The sequence below is a fragment of the Myxine glutinosa genome, chromosome 10 (genome assembly GCF_964187855.1).
Source record: "Myxine glutinosa chromosome 10, kmMyxGlut1.1, whole genome shotgun sequence".
Lineage (NCBI taxonomy): Eukaryota > Metazoa > Chordata > Myxini > Myxiniformes > Myxinidae > Myxine > Myxine glutinosa.
Genome location: NC_136270.1, coordinates 102,233,286 through 102,256,099, shown reverse-complemented (window position 1 = coordinate 102,256,099; position 22,814 = coordinate 102,233,286). Strand labels below are relative to the sequence as shown.

The 22,814-nt window shown below is 44.5% G+C and overlaps 1 protein-coding gene across 1 annotated transcript in view; it reads left to right on the top strand.

The window, feature by feature from the left end:
- Positions 1–22,814, top strand: part of LOC137433891 (serine/threonine-protein kinase tousled-like 2) — a gene marked incomplete in the record, with an annotated part of 278,139 nt that overhangs the window by 33,246 nt on the left and 222,079 nt on the right. Inside the window, 1 exon segment of the mRNA XM_078785945.1 lies at positions 11,882–11,956. Within this exon segment, the coding sequence (XP_078642071.1) occupies positions 11,882–11,956 (75 nt within the window).

Sequence of the window (22,814 nt, the reverse complement as noted above, 5' to 3'; positions counted from 1 at the left end):
CAGGCAGCATGCCCGGGCGGTCACATGAGGCCCATGTTGGCCGTCTGCGATGCCGCCACCAAAGCGCGACCCAAAACACCTCCCTTTAGTGGTCCTCATATATGCCATCCCAGGCACCTGAGGAACAACCTCGGACCCCCTGGAAGGCTTAACCCCTACCAGGGTCCGGTGACCCTACCGGCCCGAGCCCCTCGCTCGGGCGGTGCCCCGATGGATAAGGGACGCCATACTCCACCAGACCCCCCGTGGGCCCAGGTCGTAACATGACACCCATGGTTGGTCTCACCAGCACAGCCCCCCAGCTGGCTGGCATAATCCAATTTTGAAAGAGGCACATTTTCCCCGAGGCGGCTGGCCCCAATGACCTCTCCTGCTCCAAATCCCGCAGCCCGGAGACCAACCCCCACCACGGTTGCTCCAAATCAAACTCCCATTTAAAATTTATTTTTCAATTTTTTAGCCCCGTGTGTCCACCACTGCAGCTGCAGGTGACAACCCAGTCCTCACGTTGTTCTGCCCCTCCCTGCAGCTGTTCCAAATTCCCTACGGTGACAAGTTTCTTCGCGGCTCTATCTCCCGACTCCTCCATGTCCAAGTCCAGCTCGGAGCCAAAACACACCCCCCTGCTGGGTATCCAGTTTCGGAGTCTCCTGTACCAAATTTTTGCTCATAGTGAGGGTCCCCTCGGTCACTTACATCTCATCCTGGGGACGTTTGATGGACCGACACGTCATCCTCCAGGCTCCCTTGGACCTGAGAAACCTCTCCTTTGATGGTATTGTCCCAGGTCTCATGTCCAAATTCATTCACATCCCCATCCCCAATCAATTCTGGCCTCAACAGGCTATCATTAAATACCTGGTCCGGTTGCGTCACACAGACCTCCAATATCTTTACCCCCTGTTGCTCCGCACAACCGCTCTGGTGCTGCAAAAATTCTAATTCTTCCGCCTGCTGGTGAATTGCGGCATCCACACGAGCCCGATAACCTTCCAGGCCTTCCTCAAACACTCCCCATTTACCTCCAAACATGCAGTCCTTAAAAATTTTCCCCTCCTTTTTTTATTCAAATTCTCTTGCAATTCCTTGCTCCTGTGCCCCACCAGCACTATTCTTTTGTTCTTCCTTCAATTCACTCGTTTGTTCTCTATGGGCACTCGTTCCATCCTTCTTTCCATTCATTCCCCCTTCCATAATGGCTATCATTCGTTCCTCATGCTACTTCTGAGCATCGATTTTGTTATTTATTTCCTTCATAAAATTTATTACCATGGCCTGGAAAGCGTCTGGACCCGTCTCCTGGATCGATCGCTCCGGAATAGGGGAAGTTCCACCACTAATCTCATACCCCTCTATCTTCAGCCCACTTCCATAGTCCTCAGCATCCCCGACCCACCCGTTCCTCCATATCACTCACTTCCTTCGTCCACTGTGAGGAAGTCGTTTTCCCACGCACGTATTTATTTATACCTCAGAAGAAAATTTTAATTTAGTAACACGCTGTCTGCGTCTCGCACACCCAATTGACTATTAAAAAATGTATCGCCTCGGTACTACGAAAAATTTAAATCTGAATCCTACATTCTTGACACCAAATTTACTCAGATGGTTCAAATCCACTCCACGACAACAAATGCCGAGATATCAAAAAGTTCGTATCTCACTCTTGACACCATTTGTCGCGTGACTCGACTCCCCTTGGTTAATACCGGGGAAATCACCGAAAGCCAAAGCCAGCTTTAACTCCAACGGCGTTCAGTTCAAATAGCGGATTTCACTATATATACGCGGGAGGAAGAAAGGAGAAGAGGAGGCTGAAGCTTACCTGTCTCGTTCGCCGGCAGTTCCAAAGCCTGCAAAGAAAAGAACTCACTCAAACATGGATTTAGAGATGTACAGAGAAAATAATGAAACGATTTATTACAACGGATGCCGGGACAAGAAAAAAAGCGCGACGATAATAAATACTGTTCCTACATGGAGCGCTCCCACACCAGACTTATAACACAGACGAAGGGAAGATAAATAAAAAGAACTGTGTGTGTGTGCGTGCATGCGTGCGCGCGCGCTTAGCTCAACCAGCCCGGGGTCTTGTCAGGGTTCGTGAAACTTGTCCGGTGCGTTGACGGGAACCGCTCAGTCGTGGGCGGGAACCGCCCGTTCCCGCTGCTCTGCCTCCGTACGCCGCAGCGGCAAGCCGCGCGTCCACGCGTCTTCCGCTCGGAGAACCGCAGTTCCCGTTGCCTCTCCTGGTTTCCCTGTGTCGTCCTCGACTCGGTCGGTCCAAGCACGAGAGCACGAGGGAGAAGGACAAAGGAACAACAGAGAGGAAGGCGAACGCGAAGGCAATAGATGAGGGCAAGCGAGCAAGGGCGGAGGGCAAGAAGAAGAGAGAGAATGTCGGTCTTTGAGTGCTTTTATCGCCCATCTTGTGACGTCACCGGCGCTTCTCCAATCAGCGCGCCACTTCTTGCTCGCCTCTGACATGCTCCGTGTTCTTCGCCAATCGGTCCTCTGCTTCCTTCTCGGCCTTCCTTCCACCAATCCGCGGGAAGTTTCTTGCCCCGCCCCTGGCCAATCACGAGTCCTTCCTTACTCCGTCCTTCCCATTGGTGATCTCCTGCCCAATAGTGAGTCGCTTCTTTTGCTCCACCCCGGCCAATCACAAGTCTTCGGGGCGTGTCTTCGGCCTGCTTGTCTATGTGTGCTTGCCAGGCGAGATTGTTAGCCCTGGTGCTTGATGCCTGGCTTCCAGTTGGGTTTTATTGTTGGTAATAATTAATTGGTAACTAATGGCGATGGATTTCTAGTGTCTATGGTGCGGTGCCAAACGAGACAAAGGATAAATCACATAGGGTAAGACTTACACAAGGGATAATTTACCCTTTTGCCCTAATCTAGTTAACATGCCCCGCCCCCTCGTGACGGGACGAATATACAACTTGATCCGACATTCGGGCTAAACAGGTCCGCTACTTATTACATGGGTGATTCTTCTTCTTCACGACGGTCAGATCATACTACTTGTACATTGTACAGATATACCTAAATCTACATATTACTTCCCCAACATTTATAACAATATATAACTATATATATAACTATATATATATAACTATATATATATATATATATATATATATAACTATATATATATAACTATATATATATATATATATATATAACTATATATATATATAACTATATATATATAACTATATATATATAACTATATATATATAACTATATATATATAACTATATATATATATAACTATATATATATATAACTATATATATATAACTATATATATATATAACTATATATATATATAACTATATATATATAACTATATATATATATAACTATATATATATATATATAACTATATATATATATATATATATATATATATATATATATATATATATATATATATATATATATATATATATATATATATATAATATATTTACCAAGGTTGTGCTTACTTCTTCCACATGCGAAATTTGCTTTTATGTTTATTTAAATTATACTATGGACTACAAAATGTAAATGTTTCATGATATTTGTTATATTATATCACCTTTATCTATCAATATTGTTGAAATGAAGATCAAATAGCTGTATGTTGAAATATGTTGAAAAAGTCAAAACTTTACATGGGGTGTACTTTTTCACGTGGCTGTATGTTGGCCACCAAAGCCGGGCGCCGACTGAGCATCCTCTGTTGTGCAAAATCTTTCCTTGGCACACCTGAGCTTTTATCTACCTACAAAGCCTTCATTTGTTTTACTTCTGTTACGTCCTGATCCATTCTGTGTTGATGGGCAACTACCTCCAACTTGGAAAATTTCAATCATCACTCCTATCCATAAGAAAGATCCGAAAACTGATCCCCTCAACTACAAACCTTTCGGCCTTCTCCCAGTCATAAGCAGAGAAATGGAGTCGATAATTATGGCTGACCTAAGGCACCATCGCTTCTCTAACTCACTAATCTCTGAAAACTTGGTTGACTTCAGGACTGGCTATTCCACCTTGAATATGTTCCTCCTGAAATAGCAATGGATGGATGACCTGAACTACAAGCAAGAGACTAAGGCAGCTCTCTGAATATCTCTCAAACTAAAATATTCTAGCATCCAGTTTTGATTCCAAAGTAGTCCACCTCTCCATTTTATACAAGCATACATTTGGCCTTGCTCATCTTACCCTCTGCCACCTCTGTCCTCCCTTCACCATCCCAGATGGCACAAGCACCTTAAGAAACCCTTGCGTACTCACCCTCCCCAAATCCAGGCTAGTTATCCACATGCATTTATTCATCCCATTAGTTTTCCAATTGTGGAATAGTATCTGTCAGTTCTCATCCTACTCACTTCAGCCTTTCAAACGCGTTGGAAATCATTACCTCTGCCACCAATGATGGATGGATGTTATGTTTCCATCCATGTCTGTTTGGCTTTGAGCAGGATATCTCAAAAAGTTATGGATGGATTTGGATGAAATGTGGTGGACACATTGGGTGTTTGACAAGAACAAACCGATAACATTTTGGTGAAGATCCTGATCTGAGATTTCAAAAAAGTGATTCGTCACTATTAAGTTCGGGGCCAAAAATGATATATAGTGTAATATTTCAAGAAATTGAAGATTTTATAATAAATAAATAAATAAATAAATAATAAAAATAAAAATAAACTTGGTGGATGAGTTGATTAGGTAAAACGAACAAGCCAATTAGATTTTGGTTCAGGTCCGGATCCAGATCCGGCCTATGAGTGGGATACAAAACGTAAACTATTCAGCCTGTCGGAGATATGCGCTCTACCGAGTGCCGTTCTAGTTACCTCCTGCGGTCACATATGCACATCCACAATCTCTTCAACACAAGGTGATTCTTTCCTATATTTGTTTAATACAAAGTCGATGTGTGTGGAAGAGCTATAGCATAAAACAGAACAGAAATACTACAACACAGTTACAAGTGTCAAAAAGTAAATAAATAAAGTACAGTTTTGCCAAATCGATTATACAAGTTGAAGTTCGTGTCTGTCCTTGCGTCGGAGGCTGCTTTCGGTGCTGCTTTGGCTTTTCTAGCTCGAGTTCAAATCCTGGACAAGCTATAAACTGTTATTCCGTGTTTTACAAAGCAGGGTGATTCATCAGTGGGTGTGCTGTCCCTCCGATAGATGTTAAACATGGCGTCCCATCACCGACATTAGTTTGTGGACACGTTAAAGACCCCATGGTGTCCTTCGTGAAAAGTTGGCAAGCTCTTGCCAGCACCCTGCACAAATTACAAATTCCTGCCATATCTTTGGTCAAACGTCATGCCTGACCAGCCGCTTTGTGAAAGACTTGAGCCACACTTCCCGCTGGCCAACCCCACAAGAACGTGGGAATTCAAACAAAACATAACGTTATCTTTCATCAGTCATGATTTCTATCATGTAACGACGAGGAAGTGAAGACTAGAGGTTTCACTGTACTGTACTGTTAAAAAAAATTACGGGAGAAGCTCGTGCCCCTCAATGGATCCCGGGGCAGCAACGCAGACCTCCCGTCTCATCGGCCCTGATACCATCCACCATCAGTCCCAATCAAATGCAATCACAGTCCCACTGGCTTCCATACAATCAGTAACGTTGACAATAATAGCCGCCAGGACTACTTTGTCGGCCACCGATGTGGCAAGGCTGATTTTCCTCGAGGAATAAATCGAACAAAAACACGCAATTTTGTGTCTGTCTGTCTGTCTGACGGATTTTACCTGCAATACATTAGGTCATTACTTATCCAATCTCAACCAAACTTGACAGTACTAAGGGTCACACAATGAAGGTTATAGCAAATTCATTTCCCCCCTCTCCTACAAGGGGGTTTTCCCTGCCAATTGGGTTGTGTGTTGAGTTGTATATCTGTGTTAAGATAGCTTTATTGTGACGTTTTTCCAAGGACGCTTCTAATAACAAAACTAACAAGAAAGAGCAATCAGAGATTGCAAACCCTCGCCAGGATGTATTTTCAGTGGTTTTAAGGCTTTTGTGTTAAAACAAATATGGCGGCCGAACCACGTGACCAATGATGTCATCATTTTTTTTTTTCTAAACTAATTTATTCCTAGATTATGCTCAAGAAATTTCATCTTGATCGAATGAAGTTTTGTACTCGTCGAATTATGACATCATAATGGAGGCACCTATGACATCATCATTAACATATTTTATTCCCCATGGAGAGTTCTTTACAATGAGCCATGTCTCAATTTTTTCTATTCAGCGCTTTCGGAGATATAGAGGTGCAAAGTTTTTCGATTTTTCCAATATGGAGGCCAAACCACGTGACCTATGACGTCATAATTATCATTTAAAAAAATTCTACAGTTGGAGTTGCACCAATGGGGAAACTTTCCTGTCAATCGGACCAACGATTGCAGAGAAAATCATATTTATTCTGTGCGGACAAACAAACAGACAAATAGATTCAAATGCAATACCCTCTCCTCTGGCGAGGGTAATGATAATAGCATAATATCAACGTTGTTACAAAATGATATTAATTATATCCCACCTCTCCAAGAGGTGCTTCCTCCTTGAACAAACACTGTGCTAACGTTTATGAATAGCTTATCCTGCCGTATTCATGGGAGTAACTGCACGTACCAGAAGTAAAAATAGTATAAGCCACAAACAACTATGATTACCTTTTTAAACAGTCGCTAATGCTGTTTAACACTAAACTGAAAGAAATTTGGAGGAATCCGGACATCAGTCTATGCTTATCATGTCGACGAACGCACCAAATCGAAGATCTACTACATTCTATATACCCCACAACGGTTAATAACTCGGCACTTCCTACCGCTTCCATGGAGTTCGTCCAAGGCGTTTTTCCTGAGGAACACCCCCCCCCCTCGCCCCCCCACCCCCTACGCCACCCTCACAGAAGTAAATACATTGCATGATAGGAAATATAGAATGGTGAGGCACGGTCTGATATTTTCAATGACCTGATCTAACATAAGTAATAGTAAAAAGTAATTGGCAATAATAATAACAATAAAGATAATAACATGACCCCAACCTCCCCCCCCTCCCCCACCTGTAGTGAGCGGGTGAACACTAGTCATACAAATCAAACTCATAACGGCTGGACAAAGATAATCATATAAATTAAGAACAATCACTACTCACTTGTGGAAGGTGAGACCGCATTCTTTTGTCCCGATTTGATAGTTTGTGCAGTTATTCAAAAACATTCACGCCTACTGCGGCAATGCGACTTCCTGGAAGGCACCGTCATCATACATACTCCAAGATGGCTCCCAGAAATTTTGTGCTGAACACCAGCATGTAAATTCTAACATATTAATTAATTAATTAATTAATTAATTAATTTGATTAGATTTATATATATATATATATATATATATATATATATATATATATATATATATACATACATACATACATACAGTCACGTGAAAAAGTAAGTACACCCCATGTAAAGTTTTGACTTTTTCAACATATTTCAACATACAGCGATTTGATCTTCATTTCAACAATATTGATCGATAAAGGTGATATAATATAACAAATAACATGAAACATTTACATTTTGTCGTCCATTGTATAATTTAAATAAACAAATGCAAATATCACATGTGGAAAAAGGAAGTACACCCTTGGCTGTAATAGGTGGTATTGCCCCCTTTGGCAGAAACAACCTCAAGTAGGCGTTTCTTATAACTGTCTACCAGTCTCTGACATCGACAGGGAGAAATTTTTGCCCACTCCTCCATGCAGAATTCTTTCAGCTGTGCGATGTTTGAGGAGTTTCTTGCATGCACAGCTCGTTTCAAATCCCCCCACAACATTTCGATGGGATTTAGATCCGGGCTTTGACTTGGCCATTCCAGAACCCTCCATTTCTTTCTTTTCAGCCATTCCTTGGTGGATTTACTGGTACTAGGGCATTGCCCGTACTATATCTATATCTAAAATTATATCCCCCCCCTCTATTTACATGAAATGGTTTGGTCCAAAGCGAACGGCTTCCGGAGTTTGGTAAAGAAATCGCCATCGCGTGCACAAACGCGCAGGAAAGCGAATGAATCGCAAATTCGTTTTTATTAGTTTTAAAACATAGTTTAACGCCAACATAGTTTGCAAACGTGAAATAAATGAATACGCTCTCAAATGTGCCATCCGAGGCAGAGTGTGTCCGCCACGTTCGGCACACGCGATAGTTCGCTGCTCTCTGATTGGTTGAATCGTTTTTTGGACATAGCTCGGTAAGTAATTGTCCGATTAATATGAAACCTTGAAAAGGCACATCCTCGGGTCCCCAGCAATATACCTGGCAAGTTAAAAGTATATCGGACCCGTGGTTGTCGAGAAACAGCGGTCACAGACAAACAAACGTACAAACGTACAAACAGAGATTACTGGAATTATAGATAGATGTTTAGGACCACCTTCGGTTGAGCTTCAACTTCCGACAGATGGCCTCACATTATCCTCAAGCACCCTCTTGTACAATGAAGAATTCATATTGGATTCTATGATGGTGAGCTGCCCAGGCCCTGATGCAGCAAAGCTGCCCCAAACCATAATATTTCCACCACCATGCTTTACAGTTGGTATCAGGTTCTTGTGGTCAAATGCTGTCTTTGGTTTTCGCCAAACATGTCTTCTGGTACTGTGGCCAAATAGCTCTACCTTTGACTCATCTGTCCAGAGCACATTGTTCCAGAAGTGCTGGTCTTTGCCTAGGTGTTCATTGGCAAACTTTAGTCTTGCCCTGATGTTCTTTCTGGACAGCAAAGGTTTCCTCCTGGCACACCTCCCATGTAGATCAAATTTGTGCAGCCTCTTTCTAATGGTAGACTCATGCACTTTGACATCAACAGTAGCAAGAGCTACCTGTAGGTCCCGTGATGACATTCTGGGGATCTTAGAGACTTCCTTCAGCATCTTGCGGTCTGCTCTCGGGCTGAACTTGCTGGGGCGGCCTGGCCTGAACAAGTTGGCAGTTGTTTGGAATCTTCTCCACTTGTAGATGATCTTCTGGACAGTCGAATGATTGATTTCAAATTGTTTGGAGATCATTTTAAATCCCTTCCCAGACTCGCAGGCAGCTATAACCTTCTTTCTGAAGGCCTCAGAGAGCTCTTTTTATCTCGGTATGGTGACGCCGCACACTTCAACAACAAAGAGCAAACCAAACTAAATGTCTGAGGTTTAAATAAGACAGGTTCCTCCAAGATCCTCTCTAACGATGTTCTGATCATTTGCACCTGAGCTGGTGCACCTGATTCTAATTTAAGGTATTTGAAGTAGTGATAAATGTAGGGGTGTACTTACTATTTCCACATGCGAAATTTGCATTTATGTTTATTTAAATTATACAATGGACTACAAAATGTAAATGTTTCATGATATTTGTTATATTATATCACCTTTATCTATCAATATTGTTGAAATGAGATCAAATAGCTGTATGTTGAAATATGTTGAAAAAGTCAAAACTTTACATGGGGTGTACTTACTTTTTCATGTGACTGTAGATATGTGTTTGCCTAAGAAGGAACATTATTGATAGTGAGACTGAAAAGTTTGAGTAACTAAACTTCTGCAAGTGGATTGTTACGGAAGTATGTGAGAGGGTTCATCAAACGTTTTTTCGGAGAGCCAGAGTGAGATTTGTCCGGATTGAAAGACTTATTCCAAGTGTTTGACGAGCTGGTGATTTAATCAAGGTCTGGAGAGACGGAAGAGGCTGTAGCCTGCCTATCTGAAGGGTGAGGGATGTTAAGGCAGAGGGAAGAGTCATCAGCAAAGAGATGAGGATTTTTCAGTCAGATAGATCGTTGGTAAAGATTAGGAATAGGACTGGGCCAAAACACTGCCTTGGGGTCTTCCAGCTTCGGGAGGGAGAGTAGGTGAAAGGATCCTGATGGGAGCCACCTATTGTTTACGAGAGTAGAGGAAGTCAGTGAGCCATGTGTGGAGTTGAGCAGTGAGCAGCAAGAAGTCAGTGTCCAAATGTGTGCCATAGCTATGGAGCCAATCAGTAAGGAGCAGTGGTTGTAGGGAAGGGAGGAGTGAACAACATGCACAGCAACACCACCACGAGTGAGGGAATTTGGCCTGTAAGAGTGAAGGAGATAAGAGTCATGGACATCCTGTGAAGGAATGTTTCCGTTGGTCATGTCTTTGTTTAGTTGCAGCAGCCTATAAGGACAGATGTGTAAATGTTGAGTGCAGATCTGTGATATTGGTGGACCATAGAGTCAGGGGTGTTGGCTTAGCGGTTAGGGTGCCTGCTTGGGATCCTAAGATCCTGGGTTTGAATCCTGGTCGATCGCTGAATTAACGCCAGGGGGGTTGACTCAGCCTGTCATCCTTCCGAGGTCGGCAAATTGAGTACCAGCTTGCTGGGATGAATGATCACGGTGTGTACCCCGGTTTAGAATAGGTACACCGAATAGGTACACCGTATCCCTGCGCATCGTAAGAGGCGACCAAGGGTTGGCGTCAGGAAGGGCATCCGGCTGTAAAAACATTGCCTCAAACAGGGAACCATGATTGTCATGGGGCCCGCAAGCTAACCCCCGCTCTAGCGGGGTAAAATGGCCTCAAAACGATCATTCATTTCATTCATTCATTCATAGAGTCAGGGGTGGAAGTACACACACGGAAGAACACTGGATGTCGTGAGCAGGGACAGCATTTTTTTGTGTATTTAATCTTGCCATCACCGCTAGTATTGTCACATTCCCATGAATTCAGATCATTAGAGTCCAGCATCTCCTCCGAGCTTGAACGAGGGTTTGTGGAGTTTGCAAAGACTGTAGGTGAGTCTGGAGGTGCGATGTTGCTCTGCAATTGAGCTGGGATCCTGAAGAGTATGAGAAGTGCTGGAGGAGGTGAAGAAAAAAAAAAAAAAAAGATGCGACAATGAATTGTATGATAGAAGTCGGGACAGAGGCTTTAGAATAGTCAAGGCATTATAGAACATGTGGGGGAAAAGGAAGGAGAAGAAAAGGGCTTAAAACAATTTCTTCTTAAAAGAGAAGTATGGACCTGTTGAGTGTTTAGTAAAGGCATTAGAAGTGAGCAGTGTTTGTAAGTAAGAAAAAAACAAAGAATCCAACAGATTGAGCAAAGACTACAGTAGTGGGGGAAGCTGAGGGAGGTGGGGCAAATGTATTTTGTGCTGTGGCTAAGAATCTCCCTGACCTGTCTGCGGCAGGGGTCAGTGAACCATTTGTGCTGTGGCACATGTACAGGTGAACATCACAAGTTGCCTCCCCCCTCCTCGTGGAAGTGGGGGGAGGAGGATTAGGAGGAGTATTTTCTTTCTGTGCCCATGACCCGACCATGGGTACGACCAACACGTGCATGCAAAATTTGGTGGAGATGGGCCCAGCCCTGATTTTTATTTTATTTTATGATCTTCAGACATGCACACACATACATATAATTGCCTTATTTAATGTAGTGGGATACTTCAGCCACAGTTTTGTGCGGAATAATTGTATAAAGATTTATGTCAAAGAATCAAGCCGGTTGATAATGATTTTTTTTTTTTGATTACCTGAATTTAATAGCAATGCCATTTCATGTGTGTGTGCCTTGCCTGCTTCATTTTGGATTTTGCATTTGTTGCTGAGCTTGTAACCAGAGCGTGAATGTTGCCACCCACATAGCTTCCACAGGTATATAAGTTGCATGGAATACAGATTGTTATGCAACTTGTAACGGAAATGGTGGTACTTTGTCTCGACCATTGCCTCCTGTTTGTGCTTGTTTGCTTGTTTCTGTGCATGTTTCTTGATTTGTTGAATAAAATGTCGTATTTTTCCCAGCAGTCTTCAGCAGTCACGTGTGAAACCTCAAACCAGAGTCTTGGCAGCCACGGCTCGTTAAGTGACAAGGAATTGGAGGTCTGTATTCGTCCCTACAATGCAATCCATGTTACTGCTGCTAACTGACATTTTCACTTGTAGGATTTGAAAATTGTATTTTTGTGTACGAGTCATAAACCAACCTTGTTAGTCGTTCCTGCATTTTGTTTTTCCGACCTGTTGATGTGACTGGATTGGAAATCAGTCCCTTAAAGGAGAACGGACATGAGTATAGACATCAAATGCTTAAGATTAATTAATTGTAGCAACAAAAAAGATCAAGTTTGGCGCAAAAATTGTTGCTCTAGCATGCGTGAATCGTGAGATATCCGAGTTTTAAAATGCCAATAGCAGACGATTTCTCTCGTGCCGGCCAGCATCTGGTGATGACTATCATCATCATCGTGACGTCATCGGAGGAAGCTGATGTGACTGCGCAATAGTAAACAATGGCAGACACCGACTCCGATAGTTGCGTAAGTCTGGATATCAGCGATATTTCTGACCAATCTGATGCGGAAAATGAAGAGAAAGTTAATAATCTTGGGGAATCACACTCTATTCTCCCATACAGATTCGAACCATACCGTCCAGAGAGTGAAGAAGAGAAATCGTCGGACACAGACACAATGGCGATCGATTATGATCTCGGGCGCCTCCAAAATACTGAATGGTATTCATTTTTATGTCTCTTTTTTAATTGAAAAGTTTCTTTTTCTGGTCAATGGAATACATAACTAATATTTAATTAATGTTCGGTGCCGTGAGGCAAGAAATGGATGAAACACAGAAACGAAATACGACTTTATTGACTTAGTGCAGCACTGCAGGTGTATCAGTTGTAGTGTTCATGTACAGGCTTTAGTAAGAACAGACATACATATGCAAATACTTATTGTTTCTGGACAGGTGCAGTTGTGGTAATTGTGAGGCCATGCCACAGGTGAATGAGTGCAAGTGCTGCAGGGAGATAATGTAAAAGCGTTCACCACCTTTTGCAATGTGCCAAACGTCAAAGAGGTGTTTGACTTCAGGCGCATTTTCCTTCATCCATTTCCTAACCTGGACATGCCTGTCTGTGACCATTGTGTCTATGGACAGGCCTTCTTTGCTCAGATAGCCATCACTCTTTTCAGCCCCTCCCTCTCCATGTGGCCTGAGCTTGGAACTTCATTGCACTGTAAACATAATCATGTGTTGAGAGCATCTAGGTCAACTTAAATTGTCCACAACCAATATTCTATGTACCCACACTAGTTCTATGTGTATGTCTACATATATCTGCTGATGTTACCTGAACAAGCTCAACATCGATGATGACTTTGGCCACCAGCTCCATGATAGCATAAGAGCCAAACTTCGCCGAGTGTCCTGGCGAGTCACAGCGTCCATCCCCACCAAACATCAAACCTCTGCGCTCTGCTTGCAGGGATGCCACGAGCCACTTTTTGCTCTCCAACCAAACGTGTTTTATGGCAGGAAAAAGCATCATGTTCTGGTGTCGTGAGAAAGTTCTCGATGAAATTCCTGCCACTCTCATATGGTGGAGAACCTTGAGTACCTTGCTTGGTACAGCACCTGACATGAGAATGCCAGCTGACAAAATGATATTGCCAGCGAGTGACTTGCCTATATAAGGCTGACTCTTCCACTCTGTTGTCAGAGAACATACACCACATTGAAAATGCACCAGCAACATGGTGCCGTTTGTGTTATGATCCACCTTGAGACCCGTCTCTCCACACCAGCTGCAGCGCACCAACTTGAAAAGTCGCAGCAAGCTGCTCCAGAAGACTATATACTTTGTGTCGTCGAGGACATTGTTTGTCTCAGGAGTCTGTTGCTCGGAGCTGCGACTGTCGTCAGTCTCGTCAGCAGATGAAGGCAGGTAGTCGTTATCACTCTCATCAAGAGGTTCAGGGCTGTCACAGCCGACATCTCTTCCAGCAGCTGCCACAGCATCATTTTGATGGCCACATGTTACACAGTGGCCTGGCAGTGGCTCATTCTGTGTGTCAATGTGTGACACATGGCTGAGCACATCAGTTTGAGAACCTGGAAGTCATCAGCAAACATTAAACATCAAAACAATTAACAAACAATTAACAAGTGAAAGTAATAGAATCAGAAAAAGCATATTAATAATAATGCAGCAAGTAATACCTTTGTGTTTAAGAGTGCCGAGCTTGGTTTGTGACACCTGAACACGCACGTGTCGTCTGGTGCAAGGCTGAAGAGATGTCTCTGTTGACTGAACCTGGAAATAAACCATACATATTTCATTAGTTATGCGATTACTTCGCTAGAAAATTGCAAAAACAAGAATTATGCTGTGGCTATTATTTGTAACAAAGTGACGAACCTCACTGGACACAGCCTCACAATCAGCAGGTGCCTGGCTCTGATCACATGTAGAAGTTGTAGCAGCAGGTTGTGCTACTTTGAGAAGTGATGAAACTTCCTGTGAATAAATAAATAATATGTATCACAAACCACAATTTCACCTGCATGTAGTGATATAAATTTCGAATATAGGTCACCAAATGTCAAATGTAAACAAACAGAAGCCACACAACTCACCCTTTTTGTTTGCCAGTTTTTCTGCAGCTTTCGATTTGCGCGTCTTTATCTGGTTTCTCTGCCGAACGAACGAAAATAGACGGTACAGCTGAGGGAATGAGCACCCGTTTATGTTGTACAGCAAATCCCAAACTTGCTTTAAGTTGTGGGATTTCATTGAAACAGTGGCGCTCAAAATGTTCGCTGCACAACACCGACGATGAAGTTGGCATCCACTTCGCCTGTGTTCTCTGAACTTGTTTCGTCCAAATATCTCTCAGCTTAACATCCTTCGGGAATTTGAAAACGGAGACAGTTTCACTTGGACAATTACAACAACCAGCAGCCACACAACGACTGGGCATGATTCCAACTGATCGTAACGAAAACAAAGCGATGTTCTGATCGTCACGAAGCCAACAAGGCTTTAAGAACGAAAAATTGGGTTACTTCGCAAACGTCATTTCCGGTTTGCGGTTTTGACAAAACTGATTTTGCTTGTTCGGCGATATTTTGACAAATTCTAATAAAACCGCGAAGATATTTGTGAAATGAACTCAATAGAAGTGTTTAGCATATGTTTATGTTTCGAAATCTGCAAAGTTGTTTTGGTCGTGTCCGTTCTCCTTTAACTATTTCCTTGGGTTCAGTGAGGGAGAATCCTCATCCAATAAATATGTTCAAAGACTACTAATGTAAAATATCAAGGTATTTTGAGACTTGATGCCTTTTGTTTAGTTGTTTTTTTAAAATAGGTTTTGCTACAACAGTGTTTTTAAAAAAGCTTCTCCAGATGATGTACTCACAATAGACAGAGGCACACAAACTTATTTTGGGTTGTATACTTCCGCCGACGAAGTCACTGGAGGCATTAAGTTTTTGGGCTGGCTGTCCATCCATCCGTGATAGATTTTCGTTATCGTGATAAATTGAGAATGGTTGAAGGAATCTAAGTCAAATTTGGTGCAGGTTGTACAGTAATGAGGTAAAAATGAACTGATTCGATTTTGGGGTCAGGTGGTCAGAGGTCATGTTAGGTGAAAATCCTTTTTCCACTATAACTTGTGAACCAGTGATGGGATTTTGACAAACGTTGGTACAAGTATGTATTATGATGCAAAGATGAAATTATTTGATTGATTTCAGTATCAAAAGGTCAATGTTACAGTCTGTAATAGTTTGATTCCTTGAGAATGTCTGAAGGGATCCAAGTCAAACTTGGTACAGGTATGTACTAGGCCTGGGTGATGATGGAAAAAATCTTTATCACAATAATGGACCTCATTATAATGATTATAGCAATAATATCATGATTATATAAAAAATATAATTAACTCCTTGAGAACCATGTAGCATACAACAACAATCCATATAAGAATAAACTGAATAGCCATATGTGTTTGTACTCTTTATTTCATAATTCTGTGGCAATTGGTTTAAGTCAAACCTCATTTTTTACCTGGACCTGGATTTTTTTTTTACCTCTTTTACCTGGACGAAATCGCTTTGCTCCTTTTGCCGAGCAACTGGACGAGCAGTTTGCAAAGCGGTTGATACCGAATGCCTGGCTTGGCAAGCGATAGACAGCTGCATGCTAACGGAACATACCAAGCAAGTTGCATGCTGATGGAACACACCGAGCAATCTGCATGCTGATGGAAGCTTTATGCTAACGGAACACACCGGGCTTGTCCTTGTCCTCGGTGCCAAAATTCTGCATACCGCATACGCTCATCTTTCTTCTCGATCTTTGACATGATGTTGCTTTGAGTGCTTAACTTTGTGCACAGACGAAGCACACGTAAACGAATCGTAGATTTCGACACTGGAAGCACTTTTGGCACCTTGAGTTGTTGGTTTGTTTTTGACGTTTATTGCTTAACAATATAGCATTTAAATTGCATTTTGGAGAATATACTGTTGCGGATCCCGTGTCTTTCGACGTACTAAGGGGAGGGGTTAACACCCCGTTTCCCCACAGACACTGGGGTCCACGGGCCGTCGACCTCGACGAAGTTCGCGCCCGGCGGGTTGCGGTGCAACTCCAATCGCCAATCCCCCAACCACGGGCCGAAGGGTTATCGACCGTGATCTGAATACCTTCGAGACCACGTGACGGGGAAGACCGGGTATTGAACCCCTCGCGGTCCCACACCTATTTCAATCAGGCGCGCCGGGTGAATAGTGCGGTGTGGGTCGCGTTTTTACACCGTGATCTACGGACCTAATAGAGCAGCCAAATTCGGTTTGAACGATGTTGGGTCAATGGGGGGGGAAAGACGCACACGGGCAGGTCGAGAGGAAATACAATGTCCACGTCTTTATTTACAAAAAGCACAGAAAAAGGACGAGAAGCAGACTTAACATAAATCCTTACCTAACTATTCCCAACACAGGCGCCTTGCACACTCGCACACAGGGTGAATCACACACCGGTTAGACTCATACCGGAAGGATGTGCGGACACTGATTCGGGTGAGAACAGTTCCTGTGCGTGGCGTACGGATCGATCCGGTAGACAGCACGAAGGAGGATCAGCGCAAAGAACGACTAGCTCGGAGAAAAACCAGCCCGGAGGAAGGTCAGCACGGAAAAACCACCAGCACGGAGGAAGAACCAGCTCGGAGGACCGCCAGCTCGGGGGATGACCAGCACGGAGAAGAATCCAGCACAGAGGACGGCCAGCTCAGACGACGGCCAGCTCAGACGACGGCCAGCTCGGCGGACGGCCAGCACGGAGGACGGCCAGCACGGAGGACGGCCAGCACGGAGGACGGCCAGCACGGAGGACGGCCAGCACGGAGGACGGCCAGCACGGAGGACGGCCAGCACGGAGGAACGATTGTCACGTGCGGTCGTTCATTCAGCCCTGCCTCTCTCTGGAAGGTTTCACGGCCCGTGCTCGCCCTCCCATGAACCAACGTCTTCTTTCAACAACACGAGGGGTATCCTGCCAAACAACGCATATATGCTTTAATTACTACACAATGGAAAGGGAGCTAATCTTTACATTTAATAAGAAATAACTGACTAATGCAGGCTACATGTTGTCGTGTAATTAACTGGAGGGGGTTTCTTTTATTGCTCAACCGTAACAATGCATTCCACATTGTATTGCCTGCTTTATTTTATAGAGCTGCATTTAATACGGGTGTATCTTTTGAGAGAAACTAAACACACTAAACGCTAAAAGCAGCCTATACACCGTCAATCTTGGTTCAAGGTGCGATTTACCTTCGGGAGGGAGAGGAGGTGCCATAGAGTTATGGTCCGATTACAGACTGTAACATTTGACCTTTTTATACTGTTCCACGTTCTGTAAACACCAATTCCACGTTTGGCTGCCATGACATCATAGTTATAAAAAAAATGTCTATCGTAGTCGCTCCTATGTTGAAAGTTACACATCGATCTATCAAGAGGTTGCGGAGAAAACTAATTTAAAAGCAAATATACCTGAAAAGTGCGGCATAAAAATAAATAACGGAAGAAAAACGATAGAGGGCGTGATAAAAACTTTAAAATTCAACTCCTCCAGAACGGCTGTCCATATCGATGCACAACTTCATGCACATGATGCACTGGATTTGGGCTGTTTAGGGTGTAGGTTTTAACCTCATAGGTCACATAGTCTGGCAGTTATGATTTTTTGAAGTCTAACCCATTTAAATTCAACTCCTCCAGGACAGCTGGACAGGTTGAGTGGAAACTTCACACACACGTTCCCCAACCCTTGGGAATACCAGGGTATTTTCGAATAAATCAAAGGTCACATGTTCTGGCAGCAATACTGGATTGACCGAAAATCTTAAAAAAATTATTTCTTTTGAACCGCTCCATCCATAGACCTGAAATGTCAAAACTATGAACTCGTCATCAAGTGGAATACTTGTTTAAAATTTTAACGTGATTGGTTGCATTGTGTGGCAGCCAGAATTTTTTTTTATTGTTTGAAGAAGAAGCGACCCAGCGAGGCTTTCATCGGGGCCGAGCGAGCAAGGCTTCCCCTGCCGAAATCCAGCGCGGCTTGGGCGATTTTGCCCCTGTTTGGAGAACACCCAGCGAGGCCTTCATCGGGGCCGAGCGAGCAAGGGCGTGTCGGGACCTGGTTCGCGCCATTGACCGAGTGGTTCGCACCAACCGGAGCTGTTTTCGGATGACGTGCTGATGTCCTTGGACTTCGCGCCAGGCTCTGGGCCGACCGGGCCGACGTGGTGTGTGGTGCTGATATTTTGAGAGGCTTGATTTAATACCCCAACCTCTCAACCCCACCTCCTTTTCTGCTACCCCGCCGTTATTATTTGCTCGTATTTTTTTAGTGAAAGCCCACAATATATTACATCCTTATATATATGTGCACATTATATATATATGTGCTTATATATATGGACTCCCGCTTCCGGTCCGCTCGAGCAAGGAGGCTTGCTTCGATCTCTCCACAGCATCGAAGTCCTTTCCAAGGGTGTGGTGCTGACCGGGCCGCCGTGGTGTTTGCATTACAGCCCGACCGAATATCGTCGCTTCGTGGCTGCTTTCCGCCGCCGAAATCCAGCGCCGCTTGGGCGATTCTGCCCCTGTTTGGAGAACACCCAGTGAGGCCTTCATCGGGGCCGAGCGAGCAAGGCTTCCACTGCCGAAATCCAGCGCGGCTTGGGCGATTTTGCCCCTGTTTGGAGAACACCCAGCGAGGCCTTCATCGGGCCAAGCGAGCAAGGGCGTGTCGGGACCTGGTTCGCGCCATTGACCGAGTGGTTCGCACCAACCGGAGCTGTTTTCGGATGACGTGTTGATGTCCTTGGACTTCGCGCCAGGCTCTGGGCCGATGTGCATCGAAGTCCTTTCCAAGGGTGTGGTGCTGACCGGGCTGCCGTGGTGCTGACCGGGCAAACGTGGCGTGGTGCTGACGGGGCCCCCGCAGCCGTGATGCCCCACCCACACCCCCCAGAATTTCCATGTTTTAAAGGTTTCCCAGTGTGTACCCTGGATTAGAATAGGTACACCGTATCCCTGCGTGTCGTAAGAGACGACTAAGAGGGTTGGCGTCAGGAAGGGCATCCGGCCATAAAAACATTGCCTCAAAAAGAGAACCATGACAATTACAACTACATATGGGCAGGGTACAGCCCAAAGTGGAGATCGGTTTCTGAGGTTTGGGACATGGAATGTAGGGACAATGACATGGAGATCAGGAGAAGTGGTGGAAATATTGGTCAGAAGAAGAGTGGACATATGTTGTGTGCAAGAGATGGAAGGGAAGTGGTGTGAGAATGGTGAAGGGTAGGCAGGGACAGAAATACAAGTTTGTGTGGCAAGGGTGCCTGGAGAGCGTGAATGGTGTTGGTGTCCTGTTTTCTGAGGAGTTTGTAGACAGTGTGGTGAGTGTGACGAGTGAGTGATAGGTTGATGATGGTGAAAATGATGATTGGAAAGCTCTTGGTGAACGTCATCTCGGGATATGCTCCGCAGGTTGGTCGGAGCGATGAAGAGATGGACAAAGTTCTGGTGTGCGATAGAGAAGCTGATGGAAAACGTGAATGATGAGGAAGTTGTTGTGGTAGGAGGAGACCTAAATGGACATGTGGGAAGGAGTATGGATGGTTTTGAGGGAGTTAATGGGGGTTACGGATTATGGTGTGAGAAATGGAGAAGGTGAAAGGATTTTGGAGTTTGCTGATGGAGCTGATTTGTTGATTTGTAATACTCAGTTCCAGAAAGAGGATAATAAGCTTGTTACATACACGTCAGGTGGGTCGACGACAACCGTTGACTACCTGATGGTGCATAGGCGAGAAAGGGGGCACCTCCGGGACACAAAGGTGATCCCGGGGGAGGAGGCTGTTTCACAGCACCACTTGGTTGTCTGCGACATAAGGGTGAAAGGTGCGAGGAGAGCTCGGCGGGTGAAGTGCCAACCGAGAATGAAGGTGTGGAGGTTGAAAGAGGTGACAGTAAGGGAGGCATTAAAAGAGAGGCTGAGTAGGGTAGAGGATGATGTGGTTGAGCTTGAAAGTGGTTGGATGTCAATGAAAGCTAGTCTGTTGGGAGCCGTTGGTGAGGTATGTGGATGGACAAAAGGACCACCGAGGCACTCGGAAACATGGTGGTGGGATGATGAAGTTGGAAAGAGGATTGACGAGAAGAGGAAGAAGTTCAAGGAGTGGCAGAAGGCGAAGGGTACGGGAGAAGAAACAGCAGAGCATGAAAGTTATAAGGCAGCCAAGAAGGCTGCAAAGAAAGAGGTAGCAAAGGCGCAGGAGGCATGTAGGAAAATGTTCGGAGAACGCTTGGATTCGGAAGAGGGTCAGAGAGCAGTATTCAGGATTGCAAAGCAGATAGCGAAAGAGAGGTGTGATGTGATTAAGGTGAGTTGCTTGAAGGATGAAGTGGGGCAAATCTTTGTGGACCCAGATGGAATTAAAGGAAGATGGAAAAGATATATGGAAATGCTGTTGAATACAGAGAATGAATGGGATGGCAACATAGAGAGTAACCCAGTTTTAGGACCGGCAGAGAAGATAACTGAGAAGGAAGTTGAGGAAGCGATAAAAGCAATAAAAACCACCTTTAGAGGCCATTTTTCCCCGCAAGCGGGGGTTGGCCTTTTTCGGGAACCATGGTTGTTGTTGTTTTTCGGTCCCCTTTTTGAAGCAATGTTTTACGGCCGGATGCCCTTCCTGACGCCAACCCTTTTTGCCGCCTTTAACGACAAACAGGGAATTACCAGTGAACTGGTCCTCAATTAGCCGACCTCGGAAGGATGAACAGGCTGAGTCAACCCCCCTGGCGTTAATTCAGCGATCGACCAGGATTCGAACCCAGGATCCTAGGATCCTAAGCCGGCACCCTAGCCACTAGCGCAACACCAGGGTATTAATATACCAGGGTTGCCAGGGTGGCAACCGATAAAAGCAATGAAGAGTAGAAAAGCGGGAGGGCTGACGGGAGTTGTGGGAGATATGTTGAAGGCAGCAGGAAGTTGGGGTGTGAAGAGAATGACAGATATCTGTAATCTGGTGGTGAAAGAAGGCCGCATTCCAGTGGATTGGGAACTGAGTACCCTCGTCCCTCTATACAAGGGGAAAGGTGACCCTCTAGTCTAGAGTGTGGCTCGTACCGAGCGATAGTTATTGGAGCATGGAATGAAGGTATTGGGAAGGGTGTTGGAGAGGAGTATAAGGAAGAAAGTGAAGATCGACGACATGCAGTTTGGATTTATGCCAGGAAGAGAACGACAGACGCGCTTTTTATTGTGAGGCAGTTGCAGGAGAAGTACATGGAGAAGAGGAAGAAGTTGTTTCTTTGGTTGGTTGATCTGGAGAAAGCATTCAATAGGGTTCCACTCAAAGTATTGACATGGGCAATGAGGAAGTTAGGAGTGGAGGTATGGTTGATCAGAGTAGTGATGGCAATGTACAAAAGAGCGCACAGCTGTAAGGACGAAGGATGGGAACAGTGGTGAGTTTGAGGTGAAGGTGGGAGTGCATCAGGGGTCGGTACTAAGTCCACTACTATTTGTAGCTGTGATGGAAGTGCTGGCTCAGAACGTAAAGGAGGGTTTACCGTGGGAGTTGTTGTATGCAGATGATCTGGTGTTCATTGCGGAAAGTATGGATGGACTGAAGGAAAAGATGAACAAGTGGAAGGAATGTATGGAGACAAAAGGTCTGAAGGTGAATATCGGAAAGACGAAGGTGATGGCAAGTGGTAAAGCATGTGGTGAGGTGGAAGGAACTGGGAAGTGGCCCTGTGCTGTGTGCAGGAAGGGTGTCGGAGTGAACTCCATTGAATGTGCGCTGAGTGGGTTCATCAAAAATGTAGTGGTCTGAGAGGGTCATTAACCAGTGTGGCAGCTACATTCAAATGTAAGGTGTGCACAGAGGGAGCTGCAGATGGAGGAAATGTTGAGTTGGATCTTGGAGACGGCGTGAAGCTGGAAGGTGTGAAAACATTTTGCTACTTCGGAGACATGCTGAATGGAGAAGGTGGATCAGTCTCGGCAACGGTTGCTGGAGTGAGATGTGCATGGAAGAAGTTTCGGGAACTGAGTGGTGTGCTGATGAGGAGGGGAGTGTCATTGAAGCTGAAGGGAAAGGTGTATGCTGCATGTGTGAGAAGTGTTATGATTTATGGGAGCGAGACATGGGTAATGAACGTAGAGCAGCAACGAAAGTTGGAAAGGGTGGAAATGCGAATGGTTTGATGGATGTGCGGAGTATCATTGAGAGAGAGGAAGACAAATGATGAATTGCGAAAAATGATGGGAATAGAGCCTGTGATTGATGCTCTGAAGAGGAACAGGTTGAGATGGTTTGGTCATGTGTTGAGGAAGGATGAAAGT